This window comes from Bos indicus x Bos taurus, chromosome 18, assembly GCF_003369695.1.
Source record: "Bos indicus x Bos taurus breed Angus x Brahman F1 hybrid chromosome 18, Bos_hybrid_MaternalHap_v2.0, whole genome shotgun sequence".
Lineage (NCBI taxonomy): Eukaryota > Metazoa > Chordata > Mammalia > Artiodactyla > Bovidae > Bos > Bos indicus x Bos taurus.
Window position 1 is genome coordinate 19,681,333 of NC_040093.1, and position 25,856 is coordinate 19,707,188.

General features: G+C 53.2%; 2 protein-coding genes across 8 annotated transcripts; one reads left to right on the plus strand and one right to left on the minus strand.

The window, feature by feature from the left end:
• The first annotated feature begins 37 nt into the window (after positions 1–37).
• SBSN (suprabasin) lies at positions 38–18,608 on the plus strand. Of its 7 annotated transcripts, XR_003506328.1 has the most exons (7): positions 38–225; positions 544–1,395; positions 5,667–5,713; positions 6,288–6,421; positions 13,323–13,409; positions 17,389–17,454; positions 17,572–17,596. XR_003506328.1 is itself a non-coding variant. In XM_027514421.1 (5 exons), exons 1-5 carry the CDS (start codon positions 13,944–13,946, stop codon positions 18,497–18,499), a joined length of 1,728 nt encoding a protein of 575 aa, XP_027370222.1. In that variant the 5' UTR covers positions 13,418–13,943; the 3' UTR covers positions 18,500–18,608. The 7 variants fall into 7 exon arrangements, 1 of the variants encoding a protein (XP_027370222.1); XR_003506329.1 differs by lacking the exon at positions 13,323–13,409 and having other exon boundaries at positions 17,572–17,598; XR_003506330.1 differs by lacking the exon at positions 5,667–5,713.
• On the minus strand, positions 225–9,369 carry GAPDHS (glyceraldehyde-3-phosphate dehydrogenase, spermatogenic). The gene is made up of 11 exons (XM_027514418.1): positions 8,994–9,369; positions 6,722–6,884; positions 5,603–5,699; positions 5,312–5,418; positions 3,065–3,155; positions 2,866–2,984; positions 2,419–2,500; positions 1,978–2,129; positions 1,654–1,816; positions 541–638; positions 225–450 (listed from the first exon to the last, which is right to left on the minus strand). Exons 1-11 carry the CDS (start codon positions 9,058–9,060, stop codon positions 378–380), a joined length of 1,212 nt encoding a protein of 403 aa, XP_027370219.1. The 5' UTR covers positions 9,061–9,369; the 3' UTR covers positions 225–377.
• Positions 18,609–25,856: the final 7,248 nt, after the last annotated feature.

Consider the following 25,856-nt stretch of genomic DNA (forward strand, 5'->3'; position numbering starts at 1 on the left):
GGGAGCCGGAGTCCGTGGCGCGGCGCGCTGACGTCATCCGGCTCCGCCGCCGCGCCCGGGGGCGACGAGCAAGGAGCCCAGTCCGGAGCTGGACCCCGCGCCGTCCCGGCCTCTCGGGAGCGGCTCTCGGGGTCCGGTCGCCCGGATCGAGCGAGCGCGTGCGGCGCGGCTCTGGATCTCGGACCCGATCCCGTCGTGACCGGCGCAGAGACATGGCGCGCAGCTGTGAGCACTCTGGGTTTTTATTTTACCACTGGCCCAGCGGCACAGGCCCCTCGCGCGGGGACGCCCACCTTTCCCCGGGGGGCCGAGGACGGGGATAGGAGAAACAGGTTCCGGCCCGGGAGCACTGGGAAGCAGAGGGGGGTCAGCCTGCTTCACTTGTCTCTGCTGAACATGTAGCGGACGAGGTCCACCACTCGGTTACTGTAGCCATATTCATTGTCGTACCTGGGGAGGGAGGGATGGAGGGGGTTCAGGGGATCCTTTCCGGCCACTCCCACTCTGCCCACTACGGTCTCTGACACCTTCCCCCTTTACCAGGAAATGAGCTTCACGAAATTGTCGTTGAGCGCGATGCCGGCCTTAGCATCGAAGATAGACGAGTGGGTATCGCTAAGGAAGTCCGTGGACACGACCTGAAGATCAGAATTTCAAAGATAAGCGTGGGTCGCAGAAGAAGGACCTTCAGGAGCTCAGTCTCTTGGGCGCACAGTATTTGATGGAGCCCCACTTTGTCCAGGTTCTGGGGACAGGGTATGAGGGAGACTCATGGGGGCATTGCATAGGGGCCTCATAGGGGCCAGGCTAAAGGATGTAGACTGCAAACAGCCTTTGATGCTGCACCAATAGACATCTCTTCCTGGGAATCCTGCAAGGGGGATGAGTCGCCAGAGGCCCTTGAGGGAAGGTGGTGAGCCTGGCTCTGGAGGACTAGGAGGATCTGGTCAGTTCCACCCCTCAGTAGGGTCTGAGGTGGAAGGAACTGGAGCAGGAGGGCCCTTGGGGGTTTGACCCTAGCACGGTGGAAGGCTACAGGAAGGTTTCCAGCTCTGAGGATGATGTGATCTGATTTCTTTAAGAGATCCCGGCAGCTTTGGGAGGGTGGACTTGAAGGAGCTAAAGCAGGGAGACAGCACCAAAGTGGACTGATGGAGCAGAGGGAGGTGATACCCATTCCTCACAGGGAAGGCCATGGGCTGTGGCCGGCCCAAAGCAAGTGTTGAAAAATGGGAATCCTTGTCTTGTTCACTAAGCATGTGTTGAGCACCTGCTGTATGCCAGGCCCTGGAAGATGGCTGGAGCTATGGAAGTGAAAAAGGAGTCCCAAGGTCACTACTGTCTTGGAGTGTTCATGCTAGCAGAGCCAACAGTGACCATGAAATGACATTTCAGGTAAGGACAAGGGCCACAAAAAGAGGTGAGAGGTTTAAGTAGTGACTTGGAGAAGGTGAAGGCACCCTGTGTGGCTACTTGAGGGAAAAGCAGTCCAGACCAAAGGGGAGCGAGTACAGAGACCTGATTTGGTGGGGAGAGCTGACCTTCCCAGCCCTGCAGGTCCTGTCTTAATACGCTGCAAACAACTCCTTGGTGAATGGAATACCATGCCCCCTCCCCAGAGGGCTCTTCCCAGGGTCCCTTCTCAGCTCCTACCTCATCTTCCGTGTAGGCAAGGATGCCAGCCATGGGCCCCTTGGCTGCTGCTTTGATGGCGTCCTTGATGGCTGAGTATGGGGTAGGCTGGGCCAGGCGGCAGGTCAGGTCCACCACAGACACGTCTGGGGTTGGCACTCGGAATGCCATTCCTGTCAGCTTCCTGAAGAATCCCACAGCAGGGGCAGGAGTCAGAACCCAGGGGCCCCGCCACCATTCCCCCTTGTCTCTGCTTTCCCCACACTGGACACCTCCAGGGTTGGGGGCCAGTCCAGTCCTCCTGGGGTGGGCCCCCGCCCCAGTTGCAGCCTCATGCTCTCATACCCTTTGAGGTCTGGGATGACTTTGCCCACGGCCTTAGCAGCCCCCGTGGAGGCTGGGATGATGTTCTGGTGGGCGCCCCGTCCGTCTCGCCAGGCTTTCTTCGATGGCCCATCCACTGTCTTCTGGGTGGCCGTGTAGGAATGGACTGTGGTCTTGGGGAGGAAGAGGGCCAAGGTGAGGCCTTCCCGGCTCCTAGGCTTCTTCTTCCCAGGCCCAAGGTTAGTGGTCCAAGTGTGGAGGTTGGCAGGGCCACAACCACCCATCCACAGGAGGAGCACATGCAGGCAGGATCCAGAGTTCAAAGGATGTCACCACTGGTGGGCTTCTCCCCTCCCAGAAAACCAGCCTCTCCCTGTTAACTCCACACATGAAGCAAGTACGGGAGGAAGAGGTACAGGTTCCCAGCTGTGTCTCCTGCCCCATCCCCTTTCCCCAGCTTACCATCAGCCCTTCCAGAATCCCAAATCGTTCATGGATGACCTTGGCGAGGGGGGCCAGGCAGTTGGTGGTGCAGGATGCATTGCTGAAACAGCCAGGAGTGCCAGGGCACCATGAGGTGAGCCGCAGAGCTGCCCCTCCCCCCTTACCTGACCTTCAGGGTTTGCACACAGACTTGGTTTGCTGAAAACGGGCTGGGGATGAGGGAGCAGTGGGGAGCGGAAGCTCCCCAAACATGTTCTGAGAACATTTCTAACTGATGGCTTTAGGGTAACATGAACAAGAGGGCTGCTAAGACCTTGGGAAGGAGAAGTGGAGTGAAGTGAAGACAGCACCAGGGGGCGAGGGGCAGTGGTGAGGGTGAGACGGATTCCTGTCTCCCCCACCCCCCACCCCCAGGCTTGTCCTTCAGGCACACCCTGCAGAATATTGCTGCCCATACGTCGTTACCTGACGATTTTCATGGAGCTGGGGTTATATTCCTTTTCGTTCACCCCCATGACAAACATGGGTGCATCTGGAGAGGGCGCACAGATGACCACACGCTGGGCACCTGCCTCGATGTGGGCCTAGAGAAGAAGCAGAGAGTCATGAGACACTTCGAGTGCCACCCCACCCAGGCAGCCCCGGGTGTCTCCTCCCAACTTACCTTAGTTTCCTCTAAGGACAGGTACACACCGGTGGCCTCCACCACAAAGGGGCTCCCGACAGACTTCCAGGGGATTTCTTTGGGCTGCTTGCTGTGGAGGGGCGACAGCGCCATCAGTCAGTCTCTCCGCTGCCTGACCTCCCCTTCATAGTCCCTGGCCTTCACCATTTGAGAAAGGCTGACCCGAGGCCTTCCTGCCAGGCCATCTGGCAGGAATGAGTGTCTTCCTCGTCTCCCTGGGCACCACGCATGGCTCTCACTCTGTGGTCATCTGGCAGGTCCCCCTTTTCATCATCTGACCCAAGCAGCTCTTCTCTTATATCCCCCTCCCCTTTTTCTGCCTTCCAAGTTGGGGAAAGGGCCCTTCAACAAATTTCCTCTGCAGCAGTTGGGAAGCTGGCATGCGGCAGTCAGTGACTCTGGAGACCCCAGCCCCCTCCCCTAGCTTGTCATGGGCCCTGCCCTCCTGCCCAGGGGCCTGTTTTGAGGATTCTATTCATTCGTTCTTCAAGAAGCACTGAGTCTACCCAGGGGGCCAGGGCCTGTGCCCACAGGTGCCAGAGCAACAGTGGTACTGCAGACTGACAGGGCCCTCCCTGCGGGAGCGCTGCATGAGGCTTTGTGGGAGGAGGACCTTTCTGGTGCTCCCCGCACACCTCTGGCCCTTCTCCCTGCTCCGGCTGCGGTGGGTATGATCAGCATCCCCATCAGATACACGAGGAAACCAAGCTTCATGCCCTTGCCCAGGGTCATGCAACAGGAAGTGGGGGAGCAGGATAAAGTACACACATAAGCCACACTGCTTGTGCAGACATGCCAGAGGGCATCCATGGTGCTGTGATGCAGAGCAGTGGGGAAGGGAGAAAAAGGACTGCAGTCACCAGAGAAGGCGGCCCCCAAGTGGGGCACACACGGGGTGGCTGTGTGGGGGCGGAGCAGCACTGGGAGGGTGCCCTAGGGGACAGGGATCATGGTGCCCGGGCCCAGGAAGGAAAGGACTCTGTGTCTGAGCAACAACTGCTCTGCTGGAATCGAATTGTTTTTGTTGTCATGACTTCAAATTGGGGTCGGACAGCCTCTCTCATTCTGACTTTCCAGTCCTCACCTCCACCCATACCTGACCACTGATGGACAGCGGGGCTGAGAGTGGACCTGCTGGGAAGAGCACTGGGAAGGCCGTGGATCTTGCCTGCAGCTGGAGAGGGCTTGCAAGTGTGCATGTGTGAAAAATGGAAGGCAGCCATAGGGCCAGCAGTGGCTAATTTACCTTAGATAAAGTAGATTTACTGATTCCCATTTTATAAATTTTAATTTTTTTTTTTTTTTTTGGTATTTTGAAAATGTATTTGAAGCTTAGTAAACATCTAGTTGTTACTGATTTTGACTTACTAGATTCTAAACATTATCTTTAAGGGACTTCCCTGGTTGTCCAGTGGTTAAGAATCCACTTTGCAATGCAGGGGACATGGGTTTGAGTCCTAAGGTAGGGAACTAAGATCCCACACGCAGCAGGGCAACTAAGCCCGCGTATGGCAACCACTGAGCCCATGGGCCGCAACCAAGACCTGAGGTAACCGAATAAATATTTAAAAAACCACAAATACATCTTTAGATGAAGGATGAGTGTTTGTATCAGTGAGAACTGGGTGAAGTGGGTTCTCAGAGGTGCTGGAGCAGGGTTCCAAGAGGTCGATCGCCAGTGTGTCTTTGGTGACATGGGGCTGGGGCATGGGGCACATAGTTGGTGGGGAACCCCGTCAGCAGCTGGGATTTTGTTTGTGGGGTGACGGGAAAGCCACTGGAGGATTTAAGTGGGGATGGGGGGTAACCAGTCCAGCTGTTTAAGAAGGCTTCTGTGGCTGCTGTGTAGGAACTGAATGGAAGTAGTTGGCTAGATGGTGATGCCGTTTCCTGGGCAGGGGGATAAATAGATTGAAGGGTTGAAGGATAATCAAGAGTTGAATTTTAGACAGGTTGAGCTGATACGCCTCAGAGAAAACACACATGTGTATTAAATAAAAGTATTTTGAGTACAGGCGGACATGTTTCTAGATTACTGCTTCCCCATTCTAGGGGTCAGGGGCTTCTCCAAGATCGCCTCTCCAAACCAGTACCTGGAAGCATATGCACATGTAGTTTGGGGGGTTACAAATTGAACCCTACATGAGAGGCTGGAATCCCCTTCTAATCACCTCTACAACCCCTGCATTAATATGTTGCAGGTTGGCATCAGACAGCTGCCCTTACCACTGGAAGACACTGATCTCATTGTTATCGACGACCAGTTGTCCTTTCTTGTGTTCCACGTTCCCCTTGTATCGACCATGGGTGGAGTCATACTTAAACATATACACCTGCAGGAGACAGAAGGACTTCTAGTCCTGGGGTGGATGGGGAGTGAGCCTCTCTCGGGACCAGCACCCCCCGCCCCCCGTGAGGGGTCCACAGGGCAGCTGGGAGCCTTCCACAGAGCTCCCCCGAACCCCTTCGCCACTCCGGTCCCACCGTCTCCCACCCTGCCTTTTGTCTGCTGCTCACCATATATTCCAGGTCAATGAATGGGTCGTTCACTGCTACCACCTTAACGCCCTTCTCCATGCAGGCACGCAGCACTAGACGACCGATGCGTCCGAATCTGCCAGGGAGAAGGTTAGGGGTTTGTCCTCAGAGTCCCCAGTTAGCAGGCAGGGGCGGGGGGCGGGAGGGAGGGGTTAAAGAGGCCTGCTCGAGGACTGGGTGGGATGTCTCAGTCCGGGGAAGACGGTCCCATCCCTGTGCGGGCCAGTGTCATTTTGCTCACACGATCTCGCCCGTTTCCACCGCTTTATGTGTTTCTCTGCCCCTCTGTCCTCTCACCCCTATTCCTCACTTCATAGCTGGATGCATCCTGTAGAACTTCAGGTCAGATTATCGAGCTGAAAAATGAAAACCTCTATCCCCGTCTATCAGTAAAACCAGATCCAAACGCCTCACCATGGTCCTTCAGGCCCCTGTGTGGCTTTCCACCATCCTCCGTCCTCTTCTCCCTTGCTTGTGCCACCCCCCACTAGCTGTGCTGAATTCCTGCCTGTCCTTAGAACACTGAGCTGCCCCCTACACCCCTTAGCCATTGCTTGCTGCCCCATTGTCACTCAGAGCATGGTCGGACTCCAGTGTCACTTCCCAGAGGCCTTCCTTGAGTCCCTGGCTAACATAGCCCTCTTCAGTTTTGCTCTTCCCCCAGGTTCCACACTGTTCACCACTGAGCTGCCGTGTTCCGTATTCATTGACTTTCTACCCAAATGTGAGCTCTCTGAAGGTGGAGCCCTCTTGACTTTATCCCTGTGTTTCTCCAGGATGGGCAGGATGAAAGCATTGGTAAGATGTGAGGAAATGCCCCCTTTAGTAATAGTGTGTCGTTGTTTAGTCACTATGTCATGTCCGACTCTGTGGCCCCATAGACTGTAGCCCACCAGGCTCCTCTGTCCATGTCCATGGGATTTCCCAGGCAAGAATACTGGAATAGGTTGCCATTTCCTTCTCCACGGGATCTTCCCAACCCAGGGATCAAACCCAGGTCTCCTGTATTGCAGGCAGATGAGCCACCAGGGAAGCCCAACGGGGTAGAGCTTTAGGGGTAGGCCCTAAAGCTTTGGGAACCGCTCAGGGGTGACTCACCCATTGATGCCAACTATCAGCTCCCGAACCTTCTTAGGTGCAGGAGGGGGCGGTGGAGGTGGTGGGACTTCCTCCTTGATTGGCTCCGGCTGGGGCTGGGGCTGGGCCGGGGGCTCAGGCTCTGCTTCAACCCTGGGCTCTGGTGGGGGCGGTGCTCTGGTTACTGTTGGGAGCAGGGGAGAGGGACAATGAGCTAATGAGCTGTACCATCACTGCAACAGAACAAGCCATCTTTGCCACTCAGGATCTGCTGCTGGCTTCTGTCGAGCCCAGTGTTCCTCAAACTACCCAATCCACAGAGAGGATAGGGGGTGGGCTTGCTTTAAAATAACAGTGCCAGGGCCTCTTCCCTGGGGATTCTAACTCAGTGGATGTGTATTTTTAACAACTGCTTGGGGTGATGGTCTGTGTGCCTCGTGTTCCTCCTCTGTAAAATGGAGATGATAATGGTACTTCTCTCAGAGGATCGCTGTAAGGATTAAATGAGGTGACACAGTAGTGCTTACAGGAGAGTCTAGGAAACATGCCACACACAATATTTTGAAGATTGTTTCCCAAACTTATCTGATAACTGATCTAGTCCAGTGGTCCCCAAACTGTTTTGGTAAGGATCATGGGAAGACCTCTTCCTAGGGAAATCTGACTCAGCGGGTCTGCACTGAGCCCCAGGAATCCTGTTTCCAAGGTGATTCTTATCCTCGGAAACAAAAGTCCATCGTAACATATGAAGCGAATGGAAACCCCTATCAGCTTCTGCTTCTCCAAACATGCATGTCCACATCCATACTGTGTTTAAAACATGCTTGAAGCTGTGTTGTCTGAGCTACAGTTTGAGGGTTTGATGTGGGGAGGAGGGACCTGGTGGAGACAGCAGTCAAGGGGGCCTGGCTGGCAGAGGGTTTCAAGCTGGGGGTCAGGCCTGGATGTCAGCCCTGGCTCAGCCACCTGCCAGCTGAGTTGTCTTGAGCAAGGTAATGAAACTAGCCTGTTTCCTGGTGTCACACCTGACCCTTTGCCTGGGAGCTACTGTGAGGACTCAGCGAGATCTCAAGGCACAATCGGTGCTGGTTTTAATAGAGGGGAGAACGTCTGACACTAAGTGTATTCATGAGGGAAGGGAAGGGAAGGGATTGGAGAGAGCCTGGAGGATGAAGGTTGGAGTTGTGTTTGGCACCAGAATCAAAGGGACTTTGGAGGGGGTGGGATTAGGAGCTGGGGGTCAGCTGACCTCTCTTCTAATCTCTCCAGTCTGCCAAAGACCTTGTGACCTGAGGCTGGGCTGTGTGTGTTTCCAGTACCGCTACAAGTTCATAAAACTATTGGTCAGTGTTTATTGGTGACCTTAAGAATGTCGGTATTCCTGGGGGTTTTGTTTCTGCCCTCGTGAAAAGGGGGCATTTCTTCATATGGTGAAGAGTAGGGATTTGAGCCTACTCTGTGACCTTTCAGGAGAAACCCTAGCTGGTCCTTTTGCAACCTGCCCCAGGCTTGCCTTCTTCCCTCTGCTCCTGGATCGGGTACATGGGCTGGGAAGGAAGAGCCTGGGGCAGCTTCGGTGATGAAGCTTCACCCCGTAGGTGAAACACGGTACTGGGCGCGCTATCAATTATTTACAATGACGCTCCCATTTCCTGGTGCCACCAAGGCTAGGTGCTGTGCTGAGCTCTTCACGTGCATCAGCTCACTGAATCCTGTGAGGTATGCGCTGTATATCCACTTTGCCGAGGGGAAACCCACGACTGAGATCACTGAGCGAGTGATAAGCAGGGAGGGGGGTTCAAGGCCTACAGGCGCGTTCCAGGGTCTCCAGGACTCTGGAGCCCCGCCCAAGCCCCACCCACCGCGGCCCTGCCCACCCCTCAGGTGCGGAGGCTGCGGGTGGCCTAGCCTTCAGTCGGTAAGGGGGCGGGGCGGGAAGGGGGTGAAGATCCCGGGTGCCCCCTCGTAGACCCGGCTCCTGCCTTCACCCAGGACGGTTTCTACCCTTCCATGGCGCTACGGGCGCAAAGCCCAGCCTGGAGGCGGGGGTCCCCTTTCCCTCCACCACCGTCATAGAACGCACTTTGCCCGCAAACTAGGTGGTGAGGAGGGTGGGGCTGTGGGGAGCGAGGGCAGCGGCTCCGGATGGAAGAGCCCCGACCGGCAAGTGGTCCCTCACCCCGCACCCCACGTCCGGCTCCTGGTGGACGCTACCAGGGCGCCTCCCGCCGGCAGGGGCTCGGACCCACCGCCCTTTCTTCCCTCCCGGGGGTCGCTCCGCCGCCTCCCTCACCAGGGCACGGCTGTCGCAGCAGCTGGACAACGGTGACATTGGTGAGGACGATGTCGCGTTTCGACATGGCCTTCTAAGGTTTCATGGCCCAGCCAGCCGCCCTGGCACTCGCCGCGGTGTTACTGCTTGACGGGGCTCAGGGCTGGAGGGACCGGAACTTCTTTCCGTGACGTCCTGTGACGTCACAGAGGAGCCGGTGCGAAGCCCCAGTCCCAGTCGAGGCACGTGGCTGCGGCCATGTACCACCCTTCCAAGACCATCCCTGGCGTCTCGAATGGAATCCAACATTTTGCACTGATCTTCAAAGCCCTTTCTCTGTTCTTTCTTCTCCTTGGGCACACAGGCTGTATGCTCTTCTGGACCCTCCTCTGGATAGTTATCCTCGCTATTTCTTTTTGCCTGGAAGTCCTGTATTTATTCATTCGTTCTGGTACTCATTCAAGTTCTTCCCTTGGCAGCCTCTTGGTTTCCCTCAGGTGCTACGCTCTAAGAGAGTTCCTCCTAACTCCACATCTAAAGTTCTCTCCTTTCTCAGTCACTACCTGCCATGACCATTAATTACTCCTGTCATCCAGGAATCTTTGTTTGACTTCCCATCCTGGGTTACATATGAAAATGTGCCAATCTGCTCTAGGTTTATTCTCTATAATTTTATTTTCCTCCCGGCATATGTCTCTCTCTAAAGATCATTTTATTTATCCTTTTTTTTTTTTCTTGCAAATTGTCTCTGCCCATTAGAGGGCTTGTCTGCCTTTGTAACTTTTATATCCCATTGACTAGAAGAATGGTACTTAAAAGGTGCTTGCTCAAAAAATAATTCCAGGATGAATGAATAAATGTAACCTCCTGAGGTTTCTTCTGATGCCCAATCTTGAGTCCTGTCCTGTCACACATGCTCTTCTTTTCCTGATGGCTTTTCATGTATTTAGTTTCCCATGATGCAGTTACTCCTTTACTTGTTCATTGTCTCCCTGTTGGGCCCATTGTTTTCTGTTTTGTTCATCACTGGTCCTCCAGCTCCTGTGCCTGACACAAAGCAGGCTTTCATTAAACATTCTGGGAAGAACACATGGACTGATGGCTCCCTTCCCCCAAAGCATGGGGTGTGGGGGCTTGCTTGCTCATCTGTGACTCACAGGCAGGCACCTTCACCTGTAGGGCCAGTTGACACACAGTTGTGACCAAGATTTCGGGGGGATTTGGGCCAGGAGGGAGTCATCGTCCCAGAGAGAGGTGTGGAAGCAAGAAAGGGCAGAATGACATAACCTCTTCCTTCCCCTAACCTCCATAAGGACTCAGTTTGCTAAGCATCTGCCATGAGACAGAGCAAGGGTGAGGCCTTCCTGCTTGGATGAGAAAGGTGAAACTGAAAATAAGTTGAGTGAACAGTTGGGGAGATGTCAACAAACCCAGACCAAAAAGGAGAACAGAGGTGGGGGGGTACCAAATTTAACATGTATAGTCAAGGTGGAGGAAGTGTGCACAAATAAAACCAGGACTGAAAAGGGACTGATTTTGTATGCCTTTACAATAATAGATATGAAAAACTAGATGCAGTTAAAATGTTCTTAGAAAATACGAGGAATCAAAACTGGTACAAAAAGAAATGGTGGGACTTCTGTGGTCTGGGAAGATCCCACAAGCCTCGGGACAATTAAGCCCATGCAACGCAACTACTGTGCACAGTAACTTGAAGCCCACGAGCCCTGGATATTGAGCTCCACAACCAGAGAAGCCACCACAATGAGAAGCCTGCACACTGCAACTTGAGAAAACACATGCCCAGCAACACAGACCCAGTGCCACCAAAAAAAAAAGAAATGGCAAATCTGCGGAGGCCAATAACGAGAGAAGAAACAAGGAGTTAAGATCTGTCCTCCCAAAGGGTGACTCAGATCCCAATGATTTTATGGGCAAGATGTGCTGAGGCCCTGGGAACAAATATTCGCCATTCTACAGGACCTAGTGCAGAGCCTAAGTGAAGCTGGGAAGCCTAGTGGCAGCTCCTGTGCTGAGGCACTCCGGGTAGGGCCTGGGCTCTGAGGCCCCATGGAGTGGCAGGCACACTGTGTGTACCCACATTGCACACTTCATGGGAGTGCTGTGGGGGTGCTGTGACAGCTCAGCTCCTGAAACCTCCACGACTCACTCTAGGAAACAGCAGAGAAAGGACAACTCCAGGTTAATCTCATACATGGAGATAGATGCCAAAGTCCTGAGTTAAATAGTGCAAGTGAGAATGAATGATTTTTCCAGTAATCATGTATGGATGTGAGAGTTGGACCATAAAGAAGGTTGAGCATGAAGAATTGATGCTTTTGAACTGTGATGTTGGAGAAGACTCTTGAGAGTCCCTTGGGACGTAAGGAGATCAAACCAGTCAGTCCTAAAGGAAATCAACCCTGAATATTGATTGAAAAGACTGATGCTGAAGCTGAAGCTCCAATACTTTGGCCACCTGATGCAAAGAGTCGACTCATTGGAAAATACCCTGATGCTGGGGAAGATTGAGGGCAGGTGGAGAAGGGGGCGGCAGAGGACGAGATGGTTGGATGGCATCACCAACTCAATGGACGTGGGTTTGAGCAAAGATAGTGAAGCACAGGGAAGCCTGATGTGTTGCAGTCCATGGGGTTGCAAAGAGTGGGACATGACTGAGTGGCTGAACAACAACAATGAGGACTATGCACTGAAGAGAAGGATGGAGACTGACAGAAGGTGGTAGGATGGAGGGTGGGGGAGAGAAACGGAGTACATTTCCGAAGGAGAAACCCCACCTCTCAGTCTCGGGGCAGATTAAGATTCTGAAGCTCACCCTTCCCCACCTAGCAACCTCCCAGCCTGGGGAACTCCCTCATTCTGGTGCGGGACAAGGGCAGGAAAGCCACACCTGAAGTTGCCCAGAGATTTGACTTTATCCTTGGACTGTGAACCCAACTTGGTAAGCTCAAGCTTGGAGAGGTGGCACAATTAATCATGGTCTATGGGCAGAACCTAGAGAAGAGAAGGCAGAAACTCCTGGCTTTCTGGATCTGGATCCCTGGATCTGAGATGGAGCCCTGGGTCCTCCAGGGGAAGTGGATCTTGTCACCCTTGTTGAGCAAAGCCTGAAAACACGTGCAGATTCTCGCCACACCTGGGCACCCACACGCATAACTCCGCCGCCCCCACCTGCTCACACCCAGCACATTCCTTCGTGCCTGGCCTGCCCACCTGCAAACCCACCTTCACCCCCTCTCCCAGGCTCTCCCCTTGGCACCAAAACCCAAATATCTTTCACCCCGACACCCAACTGTACCCACCCACTGGCCATCATCCTTCTAGTCCCTCCAAACCAGCTCTACAGACCCACCAAGGACAGACCTACCACCGCCCCCTGCCCTTTGCTCGATGTCCCACTCCACACTGAGGCCAAACTCTCAGCTGTTTCTGTCTCCAGCTCTTGCCATTATGTCAACACTTGGGACTTCAGGTCGGGACTTAGGAGGCCTCAGGGGGAGGAGGGAGGAAGGGATGAGCTCCTGGCCCCCAGCCCAGGTTCTGGCTGACTGGCTCCTGCTGCCCTGGGTCTTCGGCTCCTCCCTGTGGCTGCCTCAACCGGCTTTTCAGGAGACACTACGTCCTGTCCCAGCTAGTGGCAATCAGTCCTCTGCCCTTGCCCAAGGGCTGGGAGGTAGGGCAAGAATGTGTTTCTGGTTCCAAAATCTTCCACCCTCACCAAGGGACCTGATGCTGCTCTGGGGACACATACAAACTTCCCTCCATCATGCTCTGAGACCCAGGCTCAGGCCTGGACTCTCTTCTAAGCCATCCATTGTTCAACCTACAAATGTTTACTGAATGTTCTCGAAGCTCAGGATATAGCATGACCAACACAGACAAAGGTCCTCTGGAAGTCTACAAACTGATAGGGATGTGTGTGTGTGTGTGCACGTGCTCAGTCATATTTGACTCTCTGTGATCCCATGGACTGTTGCCCCCCAGGCTCCTCTGTCTGTGGGGATCCTGCAGGCAAGAATCCAGTGAGTGGGTTGCCATGCCCTCCTCCAGGGCATCTTCCCAGCCCAGGGATCGAACTGAGATCTCCTGCATTGGTAGGTGGGTTCTTTACCACTGCGCCACCTGGGAAGCGTACAATCTGATAGGTGAGACAGACAATAAAAAATAATTTCAGATTGTGGTAAGAGCTTATAAAAAGTAAAGGATGACATTACAGAGTATAACTGGGGGAGGGCCAGGGAAGGGTGTTTTGAGAAGGTGACATCTGAGGCAAGAAGAGAGTGAGGAGGAACCTAACCTGTGAAAATCTGAGTTCTTCATTCTGGGCAGAGAGAAGAGCAAGTGCCAAGGGCATGAGGCAGGAATGAGCTCGGTGTGTTTGAGGACCAGAGAGAAGACCTGTGTGGCTGGAGCATAGTAAGTGTTGGGGTTGGGGGTCAACAACAACAATCAGAGCAAGGTCTAATGATTGCTTCCACTCCCTGGGGGGTGCTTCTGGCCCCTGCTCCCCATCTTTTCAGACCCTTGTCTCTGGGGAAGCTGGATCCTTAGATCCCCTGAGAGGAGTGAAGATGCTGAAGAACCAGCCAGGGTCCTAGGGATGAAGGGTGACTGAAGATGGGGTTGGGAGAGATGAAGCCTGGATAGTGACAGGAATGAAAAAAGCAGGTGATTGAAAGGGCAGACATATGGGCTCAGGGGTGGAGGGTGAGAGCTGGGCAAGGAGCAAAGATGCCGTGTGAGTCTTCTCCATTCATGACTCACCCTCTCTTCCTCCTCTTCTCATTGCTCAACCCCAGATCTCCCTGGGAAATACCTCCCTGATCGGGGACTAAGCACCTCACAGGGTAATTGAGTCATGAGGGGTGGAGAAGAGCAAAGGAGGCAGAGGATAAATAGCAGCTTTGCCTCCCTGGCTCTTCTCTGCATCCTCCCCGCTTGCCCAACAATATGCATCTTGCCAGTTTGCTCAGCTCCTGCTCCCTCCTGCTGCTACTGGGGGCTCTGCCTGGATGGGCGGCCAACAATGATCCCATTGAGAAGGTCATTGAAGGGATCAACCGAGGGCTGAGCAGTGCAGAGAGAGAAGTGGGCAAGGCCCTGGAAGGCATCAACAATGGAATCACTCAAGCTGGAAGGGAAGTGGAGAAAGTTTTTAATGGACTCAGCAGCATGGGGAACCAGGCCGGCAAGGAGCTGGAGAAGGGTGTCCAGGGGCTCAACCGTGGCTTGGACAAGGTAGCCCATGGAATCAACAATGGCGTCGGACATACAGGAAAGGAAGCAGAGAAGCTTGCCCATGGGGTCAACCACGCTGCCGGACAGGTTGGGAAGGAGGCAGACACAGTGATTCAGGGGGTCCCTCATGGGGTCAACCAGGCGGGAAGTGATGCAGGGAGGTTTGGCCAGGGGGCCCACCATGCCACTGGGCAGGCTGGGAAAGAGGCAGAGAAGTTTGGTCAGGGGGCCCACCATGCCGCTGGGCAGTTTGGGAACGAGGCAGAGAAGTTTGGTCAGGGGGCCCACCATGCCGCTGGGCAGTTTGGGAACGAGGCAGAGAAGTTTGGGCAGGGGGTCCATCATGCGGCTGGGCAGTTTGGGAATGAGGCAGAGAAGTTTGGGCAGGGGGTCCACCATGCTGCCGGGCAGGCTGGGAAAGAGGGAGAAAAAATAGTCCAGGGGGTCCAACATGGAGTGAATCAGGCTGGGAAGGAGGCAGAGAAGTTTGGGCAGGGGGTCCACCATGGTGCTGGGCAGTTTGGGAATGAGGCAGAGAAGTTTGGTCAAGGAGTCCACCATGCTGCCGGGCAGGCTGGGAAAGAGGGAGAAAAAATAGTCCAGGGGGTCCAACATGGAGTGAATCAGGCTGGGAAGGAGGCAGAGAAGTTTGGGCAGGGGGTCCACCATGGTGCTGGGCAGTTTGGGAATGAGGCAGAGAAGTTTGGTCAAGGAGTCCACCATGCTGCCGGGCAGGCTGGGAAAGAGGGAGAAAAAATAGTCCAGGGGGTCCAACATGGAGTGAATCAGGCTGGGAAGGAGGCAGAGAAGTTTGGCAAGGATGTTCATTATGCTGCCGGGCAGGCTGGGAAAGAGGGAGAAAAAATAGTCCAGGGGGTCCAACATGGAGTGAATCAGGCTGGGAAGGAGGCAGAGAAGTTTGGCAAGGATGTTCATTATGCTGCCGGGCAGGCTGGGAAAGAGGGAGAAAAAATAGTCCAGGGGGTCCAACATGGAGTGAATCAGGCTGGGAAGGAGGCAGAGAAGTTTGGGCAGGGGGTCCACCATGCCGCTGGGCAGTTTGGGAAGGAGGCAGAGAAGTTTGGGCAGGGGGCCCACCACGCCGCTGAACAGGCCGGAAAGCAGGCGGGTAAAGTGGCTCAAGGGGTCCATGATGGGGTCAACCAGGCCGGCAAGGAGGCAGAGAAATTGGGCCATGGGGTCAACCACGCTGCTGGCCAGGCTGGAAAGGAAGCGGAGAAACTTGGCCAAGGTGTCCACCATGCTGCAGGCCAGGCCGGGAAGCAGGAGGACAGGTTGCAGCAGAATGTTCATAACGGGGTCAACCAAGCCGGCAAGGAGGCCAACCAGCTGCTGAATGTAGGTGAACAGGGGTGGGGAAGTGGGGAGAAGGGTGTTGGGGGAGGGAGAAGTTCAACCCTTGGGACATTTTGGGGAGCCCACGTCACCATCATTTGGTGAAAGAAGTTTGGGCAGCTAAGCTTGGGGGAAGCTTGGGCTTCCCACTCTCCATCTCCCTTACAAAGGAGCTGGTGGCCAACAGGTCAGACTGATTAAGCCATCTTATCTGCAAAGCCCTATATGGACAGGACCCCAGCCCCACCTCCAGGGAGCTGTCTTCCCAGTTAAGGCAATCGGTAGGGAGGAGCACTGCCTCCCCTGGGGAACAGGAAGTAGTTACTGAGGCCAAGATCTATTATGGAGCAAAGAGAATGAGTGTTGAGAAAACCCAGAACGTCAGCATGAACTTTAGGACTAGCTCTGGGAGATAAGCCCACTCTGTTTAATTTTCATAGCAAGCCTCTGAGGTAGTCAGGTAAGGATGCTGACTCCCTGATTCTCAGATAAGGAACCAGAAGCTCAGTGAGGTTTGAGGGACTTGCTAAGGTCACATGGCTAGCACACAGCTTTGGTGAATTGCAAGTTAGGCTTTTTTCTCTTCTTCCACACTGCCTTGTCAGAGGAGGCCTTCCAGAGGATCTTTCTTCCTTTCTTCCTTCCTTTGTTTGTTTCTTTCTCTCTCCGTGCCATGTAGCATGGGCTTCCCTGGTGGCTCAGATGGTAAAGAATTTGCCTGCAAGATCAAAGACCTGAGTTCAATCCCTGGGTTGGGAAGATTCCCTGGAGGAGGGCATGGCAACCCACTCCAGTATTCTTGCCTAGAGAATCCCCACGGACAGAGGAGCCTGGTGGGCTACAGTCCATGGGGTTGCAAAGAGTCGGACATGACAGAGCAACTAAGCATAGAGAGCATAGCCATGTGGCATATGGGATCTTAGTTCCCAACCGGGGATCCATGTCCCACCTCCTGCATTGGAAGTTCAGAGTCTTAACCACTGGATCACCAGGGAGACTTCCTGGGGGATTTCTGATCCCCACTTACATAGAGGGGAGAGATACTGGGATGCAAGCTGCACCACACACGGCATTACGGGCACCAAGGAGGAGCAAGAGAAGGCTGACTCCTGCCTGCCCCAGTTCCCCACTCCCCACTCTCCATGCAGAGTCTTGGGATACCAGCTTGCAGACTGGCCCAGACCTCGAAAGCTGCCAGCCACGGAGCCAGGGATGGGTGGGTGCGGAGAGAAGAACTATGTTGAAAGTGTGCAGGGTAAGGGAGAGGGCTGTGAGTCAGGTGCCAGGATTCACTGAATAGAGCCCAAGAGTGGGTGGTTTGTTTGGGGACTCAAGGCTAGCAGCATCAGTGAGAGGCAGAGGCGCTGCTGAGAGTCTGGGGAGGGTTCAGGGTGGGGATCAGCCCGAACTAGTGATCAGGATGGAGTGTGTGTAGAAGAGTGTATTAGAGGTCAGGGCGGAGATTAAACTATGGTCTTGGTATTTGTGTGGCTCCTCTGGGCTCCCTTTCTAGTGAGGCCCCTTCTCAGTGACTAAGAACGTCTCATTAACCAGAACAAAAGGGAATTGAGGGAAGACTGACCAGCAAGGGCAGACATGGTTCCTGGCTTCTCCTCTCATGGAATTCCCACAGCCACGTGGGCTTTGGGTTTTCTTCCTGGACAGTGCGGGTCGGCGAGGGAGCTTATGCCTCCCACCCCAGTCCCAGTCACCCTACGGAAAACGGGCCACTGGGAAAAAAGAAGTTGGGAGACCCTCAAGGTCTGGGGGGTTGTAACAACAGTCTGGGCTTCGTCCACAGGACGGTCATCCAGGCGGATCCACCACCCAGCACGGAGGGGCCGCAACCACAACCTTAACATCTGGAGTAAGTCTCGAGCACACAGCATGGACTCGGAGGGTGGTGGTGCGGGGAGCGGAGGCTTTCCTCGGGTGGTAGGTGGGACAGATGCTGGGGACTGAGCCTCTTGTCCTTGAATTTCAGGCTTCGGTCAACAAGCCCTTCATGGCCTTGTCAGTCCTGTGGAAGGTGAGTGCCTAGGTGGTTTCTGGAGATGTTCTCATACCCTCTTCCATCACCTGTTCATTGAGAGCTGTGCTTCGGACAGACACTCAGGCTCTGCAGATGCCAGCCAACCCGTTTCCCAGCTCTGGTCTGCCTTGCCTCCCTGCTCTCTGCTCTTCACATCCTGCGCTCACCTTTTGGGCTCTTTCTATTCCCATCCAAGCAGAAGAGACCTCCAGGGGTCCCTATGCATCTAGGAGCCAGGGAGGAAGGGGCTGCTGAAACCTTCCCACGTGTGCCTGTCACCACGCCCCTCGGCATCTCCTATCACACCCGCTCTCTTCACTGTGACTCCCTTGGCTGTTTCGTTCCTGCTGTCTTGTGGCAACATCCTGGGTGGCGGGAACCCCAGCTCTGTCCCTGGTGGACAGCAAGTCCCTCCCCACCCCCAGCCCCCACCAGGCTAAAGGCTCCTCTGGGATCCTGGGCCTCCCTCTAGACCCAAAGAGAAGTCCTGGGTCTCGTCTGTGCTCAGTATATTCAGCGGCCTGAAACTGGATCCAATGGGTGAGGGTGTAGAACAGCCCTAAGACTACGCCAGAAACTCAGAGACACACCCGTGTTTATTCCCGGGCTCTGGAGGTGGTGGAGGATCCTCTCAGGCAAAGCAGACAAGGCTTCTCAGTCTCTACCGAGGCTCCTGGCACCTGTGTCTGGGTGGACCGGCTCCCTGTTCTTCCTGAGTCTAGGTGCCGCCTTCCTTAAGATAGTCCCTGGAACAGAAGCAACTCCTGGCCGGAGTAGCTAGTCTCCCTCTCATCTCTTTAGGGGGTGTGAGGGTGCGGGACTCTGTATCCACTCCCTCTCTCCTTCTCTCCTCCAGAGCGTCACCAGCATCATTCCCTAAGCTGATGAACTGGCCTGGTTGAAGACACTGACATTCCTATTGTCATATCCGCTGAAGTGACCTGAAGGAGCTGGGGCACGCAGGGCGGGGTTGGGGGGGCGTGGGGAAGGGAAGGGGGAGGATTTCTAGAGTCCCTTAGGGGTCAATACTGAGACTTGTGAATAAATACAATACACTATACAACATCATGGTCCATTGTTCTCCCTAAGCGGGGGATTCATGGGAGGAGGCTTGTCTTTCCTCCTCTTGCTGCTGGAGGAACCGGGAGTCTGATGCACAGGATGGGTGGAGCTGGAGATTTTGGGCTGATCTGATGGAGGAGTGTGGTTACAGGGACAGGTTATACTTCACTAGTGCAAAGTTCGTTCTTGGCACCGAGAGGAAATCCATGCAGGGAAAGCCCCGCCGGGCCAGTAGTGCGGGGAGGAGCACCCGGGGGAAAATGGCAGGAACCTTGGTGGAGCCCAGAAAGTTAGCATCCTCCTTCAGGGGTGTGGACCCAAAGGAATACCAATAGTAACCCGTGTGTATCATGTAATTAAGGCATGCTAGGCTCCCCGGGCGTTACATGCATGACCTCGCTGAATCGCCTCAATTGACCAGTTAGGTAAGAGGTACTGCTATTGCCCCATTTTATAAAAAATCACATGGAGGTTCAGGCAAGTTAAGAAACACAACCAAAGTCACACAACAAGTGGAGAGAGAAACAGCCACAAAGGATATTCTGTAAACCCAGAGGTCTTTTGCTGTTTATTTACTTATTTTTAACATTTAAAAAATATTTTTGGTTATGCTGGGTCTTTGTTGCTGCGAGCAGGCTCTCTCGTGGTGGAGAGTGGAGGCTACTCGCTCATCATGGTGGGTGGGCTTCTCATCGCGGTGGCTTCTCTTGTTGCGGAGCACAGGCTCTAGGGTGTGCCAGCTTCCAGAGGTGCAGTTCATGGGTTCAATAGTTGTGGCTCCCGGGCTCTAGGGCACCTTCTCAGTAGTTGTGGTGCACGGGCTTGGCTGCTCTGCGGCTTGTGGGACCTTCTCGAGGACCAGGGATCGAACCTGTATCCCCTGCATTGGCAGGCAGATTCTTATCCACTGTACCACCAGGGAAGTCCTCTTTTGTTGTTTAGTATCAGTAGGGAGGGGACTCAGTGAATAAGGAGAGAGGAAGGAGGCACACGTGCGAGGTCTTCTCTCCGGTGGGACCACAAAGGGCTCAGGGGGAAGGACAGGAGGGAGGCCTCTTTATGAGAGGAATGGTGACACACGAGGCCCCGTTTTCAGATCTGTGGATGGCTCAAAGCCCGGAGCAACGATGCTAGCAACTACTATATACTGAGCATGCAGTAGCTTCCGGGTACCATATGAAAGATACTCTACAGCCCTTTAAGCTTCCTACAACCCAAAGGATGTGATCTACAGTGTGTGGAGGAGGAAGGTGAGGCTCCAAGGGGCCAGGCCACTTGCCTGGGGTAACCTGTGAGAAAGTAGCAGGCCTGTCTATTTCCAGAACCTGACCTTGCCCAGTTGCCTATAAAGTCTGTAGACTACTCACCTAGCATGGGTGGAGTGCTGGGAGACCAGGTGCCTGTGGGCCATGTCCTTCCCCTCCAGGGGCCACCACTTCCTCTCATATAAAGGAGGGCGGGGATCTGCAAGAGAGGACTACAAACATGGCTTCCAGCTCCAAAATTCTATCAACCGTGGGACCAGAAATAGAGACAGTGTTTTTGCCCTTGGGGAATTTAAAGGCTTCCTGGGAAGGCTTCCCCAGTGGCTCAGCAGGTAAAGAATCTGCCTGCAAAGCAGGAGACACGGGAGATGTGGGTTCGATCCCTGGGTCGGGAAGATCTCCTGGAGGAGGAAATGGCAACCCATTCCAGTACTCTTGCCTGGAGAATCCCATGGATGGAGGAGCCTGGCGGGCTGCAGTCCATGGGGTCGCAAAGAGCTGGACACCACTGAGTGACTAAGCACAAACAGAATTTGAAAACAAACACGAAGTGATGTATCAATAAAGATTAAATTTAGGACACACCAGGGAGGGGAGGGGCCTGATATGCACAGTAAAGGCAATGTTCTGGGCACTTCATATTCTCTGTGTTTTTCCTTGTTTGTAGAATACCACTATTTTATTTTATTATTTATTTATTTTTTGCCTCACTGCCTCCGCAACCACAGATAGAACCCAGGCCCCCAGCAGTTGAAGCTCAGAGTCCCAACCACTGGACCACTAGGGAAGTCCCTACTTAAACAATATATGCTCCTTTTTTTCCCTGGCAGTATCTTATTGCAAAAATGAAAGAATTTTACAGTGGATACCTGCATACTCACCACTTGGATTCCACCATGAACATATGACTATGCTTGCTTTATCACATTTCCACTCAACACACACCAAACCGTCTAGCCATGTACTGATACTTTTTCTTTTATTGCTATACAGTAGGTCCTTGTTGGTTATACATTTTAAATATAGCAGTGTGTACATGTCCATCCCAAACTCCCTAACCATCCCCTCCCCTGATTCTTCTGCTTGGGTATACTGATACATTTTCAATGCTTTTCAAAGTAAATCCCAGAGCTTTGTTTCTGGCATTTCAATAAACAGAAGCATTCATTCCTATTGGGTTGGCCAAAAAGTTCGTTTGGTTTTAAGTAACAATAAAACACATATTTTCCATTTTCACAAGAACTTTATTGAACAACTGTTCACTAACCAAATGAACTTTTTGCCCAACTCAATGCCGCATGTTTCCTACACATGTGGGAACAGAGAGTCTACTCTGTGTTGAACGTCCTTTCATCTGGTCTGGAAGAATCCCTTCTGAGTGGGGAATCATTCTTTCAGAAAGTAAAAGCTTTCATTGATTCTATTTGCCTCCATTTTCTTGCTAGGTTGGCTTGAATGGGGTTCCTGACGGTGCCAAAGAGATATAGGATAATGCTGGGGGTCAGTCCTGGGAGGCTTCTGGAAGAGGAGGGTTGAGCCAGATCTGAAGGTTACAAGAGGCATGGCTTAGTCCTTCCTCGATGCCTGGCGAGCTCTGCTTCCTCTGCTAGGGACGTTTGCCCTGCCTATCTGTCCTTTCCTGACTCCCCGGTTTGAACAAAGGGCTATCTCTGCTCCCATAGTGCACTGATCCTGGTCTTCAAGGTGTTGTGACAAACTGTAATTATATACTTGTGTGTGTGTGTGCATGCTCAGTCACTTCAGTCGTGTCCAACGCTTTGTGACCAAATGGACTGTAGCCCGCCCGGTTCCTCTGTCCATGGGATTCTCCAGGCAAGAATACTGGAGTGGGTTGCCATGCCCTCCTTCAGGGGATCTTCCCAACCCAAGGATCGAACCCATGTTTTCTGCATTGCAGGCAGATTCTTTACCCACTGAGCCACCTGGGAAGCCTGCAATTATCTCCTTACCTGTTTCATATCCATTTCTCCTAGACTAAGAGTTTCTGGAAGAGGGGTTGAGGCCGGGCACAGGTGTCTGGCAACTAGTAGAGAGGAGGCTACCGGCTGGAGCAGACCTGGGATGTATAAGCAGGAAGCCCGAAGCTGGGCCAGACAGGCAGTCAGGCGAGGGAGTCAGAAAGAGAGGAGGCCAGTTGCCGAGGCTGTGGAAGAACAGGGAGAGGAGGCTGGGTGGGACCGTCACCACCAGCACTTATTGGGTGTTCACTCTAGACTAAGCACTTACAGACATGATTCAGTCACCCTCATAACCTCCCCTGAGGCGGGTCCCATGATCACCCCCTTAGAGATGATGAAGCCAAGGCTCAGAGAAGGGACAGAGTTGATGGAGGCCACCCAGCTAGTAGGCAGTGATGGCTGGCTCCTCAACCCAAGCACTTTCCTGCTGGGCATCTCTGCTCGAGGGGCAGCGGCGGGCTTCCTTGTGACCCTGGGTTGGGGGAGGGCTACTTCCAAATAAGTTCCCGTACCAAGTTGTTTCTTGTCGGGGGTAGGGGAGTGGGAAGCACATTGCTTACGGATCTTAGTTCCCAGACCAGGGATTGAACCTGTCACCCCCGCAGTGGAAGTGGGGAGTCCTAACCACTGGACTGCTAGGGAATTCCCCAAATAAGTCCTCTTTAAAAATAAATTTCTGCCTTTGGCCCATTCAGGGGGTACTTGCGTGCCTGTGTATGTGTCTCAAAATTAAACAGCTGCCAGGAAATTATTCCAACATCGGTGATGTGTCTGACACTAGCAAGAACATATTTCGAGTGTTCTTATGTGCCAGGCACCGTGCTAAGCTCTTTGCTTTGTGTGTTACCTTGTGTCATCCTTGTATCTACACCTCTTGCAGTAAGTAATCAAGTCAGGATTTGAGCATGGGCTCCAGGAAAGGATGAGGTGAGCCAGCAGCTGCCAGTCTGAGGCCCAGGACCCCGGAGAGGGGAGCAGAGATGCCACCGAGCCCTGAGCCCCATGCCCGATCCATCCTTGATTTCGGCCTCCCCCAGAAGCTTCCTCCCTGGCCTCCGTACACCTCAGGCCCACCCCCACCCCCGTCTGTTGTCAGTTAAACATCTGAATCAGGTCACAACCTTCTTTGGTTCCCAGCCCTTGGCTGGTTCTACCTCATTAGCACAACCCTCCTTGATTCCCAGCCCTTGGCTGGTTCTACCTCATTAGCAGTCAAAGTCCTCACCACAGTCCCCAAAGTTCAACAATCTGGCCTAGTTGTGTCTGACTTCAACTGCTCGCATTTCCCCTCTGCACAAGCCACAATGATCTTCAAACAGAATAAGCAGGCTCCTGCCTCAGGGCCTTTGCCCTGTTTCTCTGCTTGGAATCTCCGGGCTCCAGATATTCTCATGGCTCACTCTCACTTCTTTTCAGTCTTGGGTCATAGATCACATCTTAAAGAGCCCTTTCCTGACCACGCTATTTAAAACACTATGAGGGGGTTCCCTGGTGGTCCAATGGTTAGGACTCTGCGCTTTCACTGCTGTGACCTGGGTTCAATCCCTGGTTGGGGAACTAAGATCCTGCCAGCCAGGAGGCACAGCCAAGAAAACAAAAAACCCAAAACTAAAGCAAACCCCAAACTCCGTCTTGTCTATTTCCTCACCCCCTTGTATCTTTCTTTTTAAGACTCTTCATCACCTGATATGTTCATTGTCCAATCTCCCCTTAGTGAATGTGAGCTCCCCAAGGAGGGAGATTTTCATGATCTTGTTCCATGCTGTACTCCATGCCTAGAATAGGCATGACACAGAGTAAGCACTCAATAAACACTTGTTGAATGAATGAAGTAGTGAATTAGAGAGAAAAGCTGAAATCAGAGGGTCTGGGCATATCAGATTTGTGGATACTGTTATGCATAAAAGAAGAGAAGAGGCACGGAGCTGTAGGAGAAAAGGCTGTTTGGAGTCAGACAGATTTAGGTGATTCTGACAGCTCCATTTTGCCATGATCTTGTATATGATTTTGTATGTGTGTTAAACAGCTCACGACCTCAGTTACCTCATCTGTAAAATGGGAATAATATCTATCTCTCGAGATTATAGTGAGGACTAAATGAGATCATTCATGTGAAAGCACTTAGTCTTCTGTTTATTAAATACACAACAGGTATTTAATAAACATGCCTTCAGACTGATTTGAAGTGACCCCTCAGGTCCACAGATGTCTGAGGGCAGTATTTTTCCAGAAGGTATAAATGGTGGCATGGGAGAATTTAGATGGCTTGTGAACATGGCTTTGAATAAGTCTGAATCAAAAAGTGAGAAACTTAACTGTTTTCTTAAAATGTTTAAGAAACTTTTGATTAGGTGAAGAAGGAGATTCCATTTCTGTGCTTGTGTGCTCAGAACACCTCTCTCAGATGTGCTAATCTTTATTTTTTAAAACAAAAATGATACAGGAACTGCCGCCAGCTATAATGTGATACAATTGCTTGCTTCTCACTTTGCTTTTTTGTACTTTTTGTTTATGGGCCAATGATCCTGGCTTTCTACTTAGTGATATAAAGTATTCTCTTAAAATATACTTAAGAAGGTAAGCTGGCTCCAAGAAGGAGAGAGAAAGAAGAAAGAAGGAACAGGGCAGCTCTATGCCGTGGTGAGGATGTCCCATGAGGGAAGTGTGGGAAGGAGTCTTGGAGTTGCCGAGCATGTGTGCCACCTCCTTCCCTGAGGTCCTGTGTGGGTGGGGAGCAGCGAGTCCCGGGGGGTGTGGGGTGTCCATCACTAACCCCGGAGGCCTCAGATTTATGCTCTCTGCCCCTCACATGGCCCCGGAGCAAAACGCAAACCAATTCTACCCAGAGAAGAATGAAGGTTCTGAAAACCAGGAGAGGGTCTCAGGCACCAAGAAGACAGAGTGCGCTGGGAACCAGGCTCAGGAGCGAGCCAGCCTGGGCTGGGCTTTGCCACTGCTGCTGCTGCTGCTGCTGCTAAGTCGCTTCAGTCGTGTCCGACTCTGTGCGACCCCATAGACGGCAGCCCACCACTATATCCTCTCTGAGCACCAAGTTCTCTGTCCCTAAATGGGGGTAATAATAAGACCGATTCTTCCAGGGCTGTCTGAGCCTTAAAGTGCTTAGTCCAGTGCTGGGCACAGATCAACTGCAGCTACAAAGATGATGACGATTACTATTGTATTACCATTGCCACTATTATTATCATTAAAGAGTCAGCGATGGAAAAATAGGGAAGTAGGAAGGAGCAGCGGAGGACAGGCAGTGTTTACATTGTGAGAGGTGATGGATGTTACAAGTTGGGGTGCGGGTGCTGGGGTGGAGAGAGACTGATTGAGAGACATTGAGAAAGGCAGATGGAAACTGGCCCCTCCTAACTGGGCGATGAGTCCCAGCAATACAGGCAGTGCCAAATGGGAGGACCTGGGGTTCACGGGAGTGGGAGAAGCGGCCACACTTGCTGAGCAGCGAGCCATGAGCCCTCTGGAGGATGCTCGAGTTCTGCATACTGAGCTGGGCCCAGGGGAGACGACCACTGTGCTGACCCCTCCTCCCTCGCCAGTGCTGTTCTGGCTTGTTGGGGAGCAGCTAGGGGCGGGGTGGGGTGAGCTGGTGTAGTCCCAGCCCTCACAGCAGGCTGTGAGCTCACACACATGCCCCCTCCAGGCCTGGCAAACAGGATAGGTGCCTGGGTCAGGCCTGGTAAACAGGATAGGTGCCTGGGTCAGCTGCACCCTCCCTAGGTCTTTCCCTCCCACTTGTTCCCTGGGGGTGGCCGGCCCGCCCAGCTCCCCTGCTCCACACCCAGCTTTCTCAGCCCAGATGCTAACTGACACGTCCTGATGACCACTCTGAGGGTCACGGCCACTTCCTTCCCTGACTGCTGCCTGGGGTCCCAGGCTCTGTGGCTGGAAGGCACGGCAGTGTCAGGCT

Excerpts from the sequence above, each read along its gene's own strand:
- GAPDHS (XM_027514418.1), bottom strand. The coding sequence starts at position 9,060 with ATGTCGAAACGCGACATCGTCCTCACCAATGTCACCGTTGTCCAGCTG. Across the intron at positions 2,501-2,865 it reads AGCTCCATGAAAATCGTCAG|CAATGCATCCTGCACCACCA; the intron begins GTAACGACGTAT and ends TGGCTGTTTCAG. Across the intron at positions 451-540 it reads TTCGTGAAGCTCATTTCCTG|GTACGACAATGAATATGGCT; the intron begins GTAAAGGGGGAA and ends CTCCCTCCCCAG.
- SBSN (XM_027514421.1), top strand. The coding sequence starts at position 13,944 with ATGCATCTTGCCAGTTTGCTCAGCTCCTGCTCCCTCCTGCTGCTACTG. Across the intron at positions 15,591-17,388 it reads AGGCCAACCAGCTGCTGAAT|GACGGTCATCCAGGCGGATC; the intron begins GTAGGTGAACAG and ends CTTCGTCCACAG. Across the intron at positions 17,455-17,571 it reads CCACAACCTTAACATCTGGA|GCTTCGGTCAACAAGCCCTT; the intron begins GTAAGTCTCGAG and ends CTTGAATTTCAG.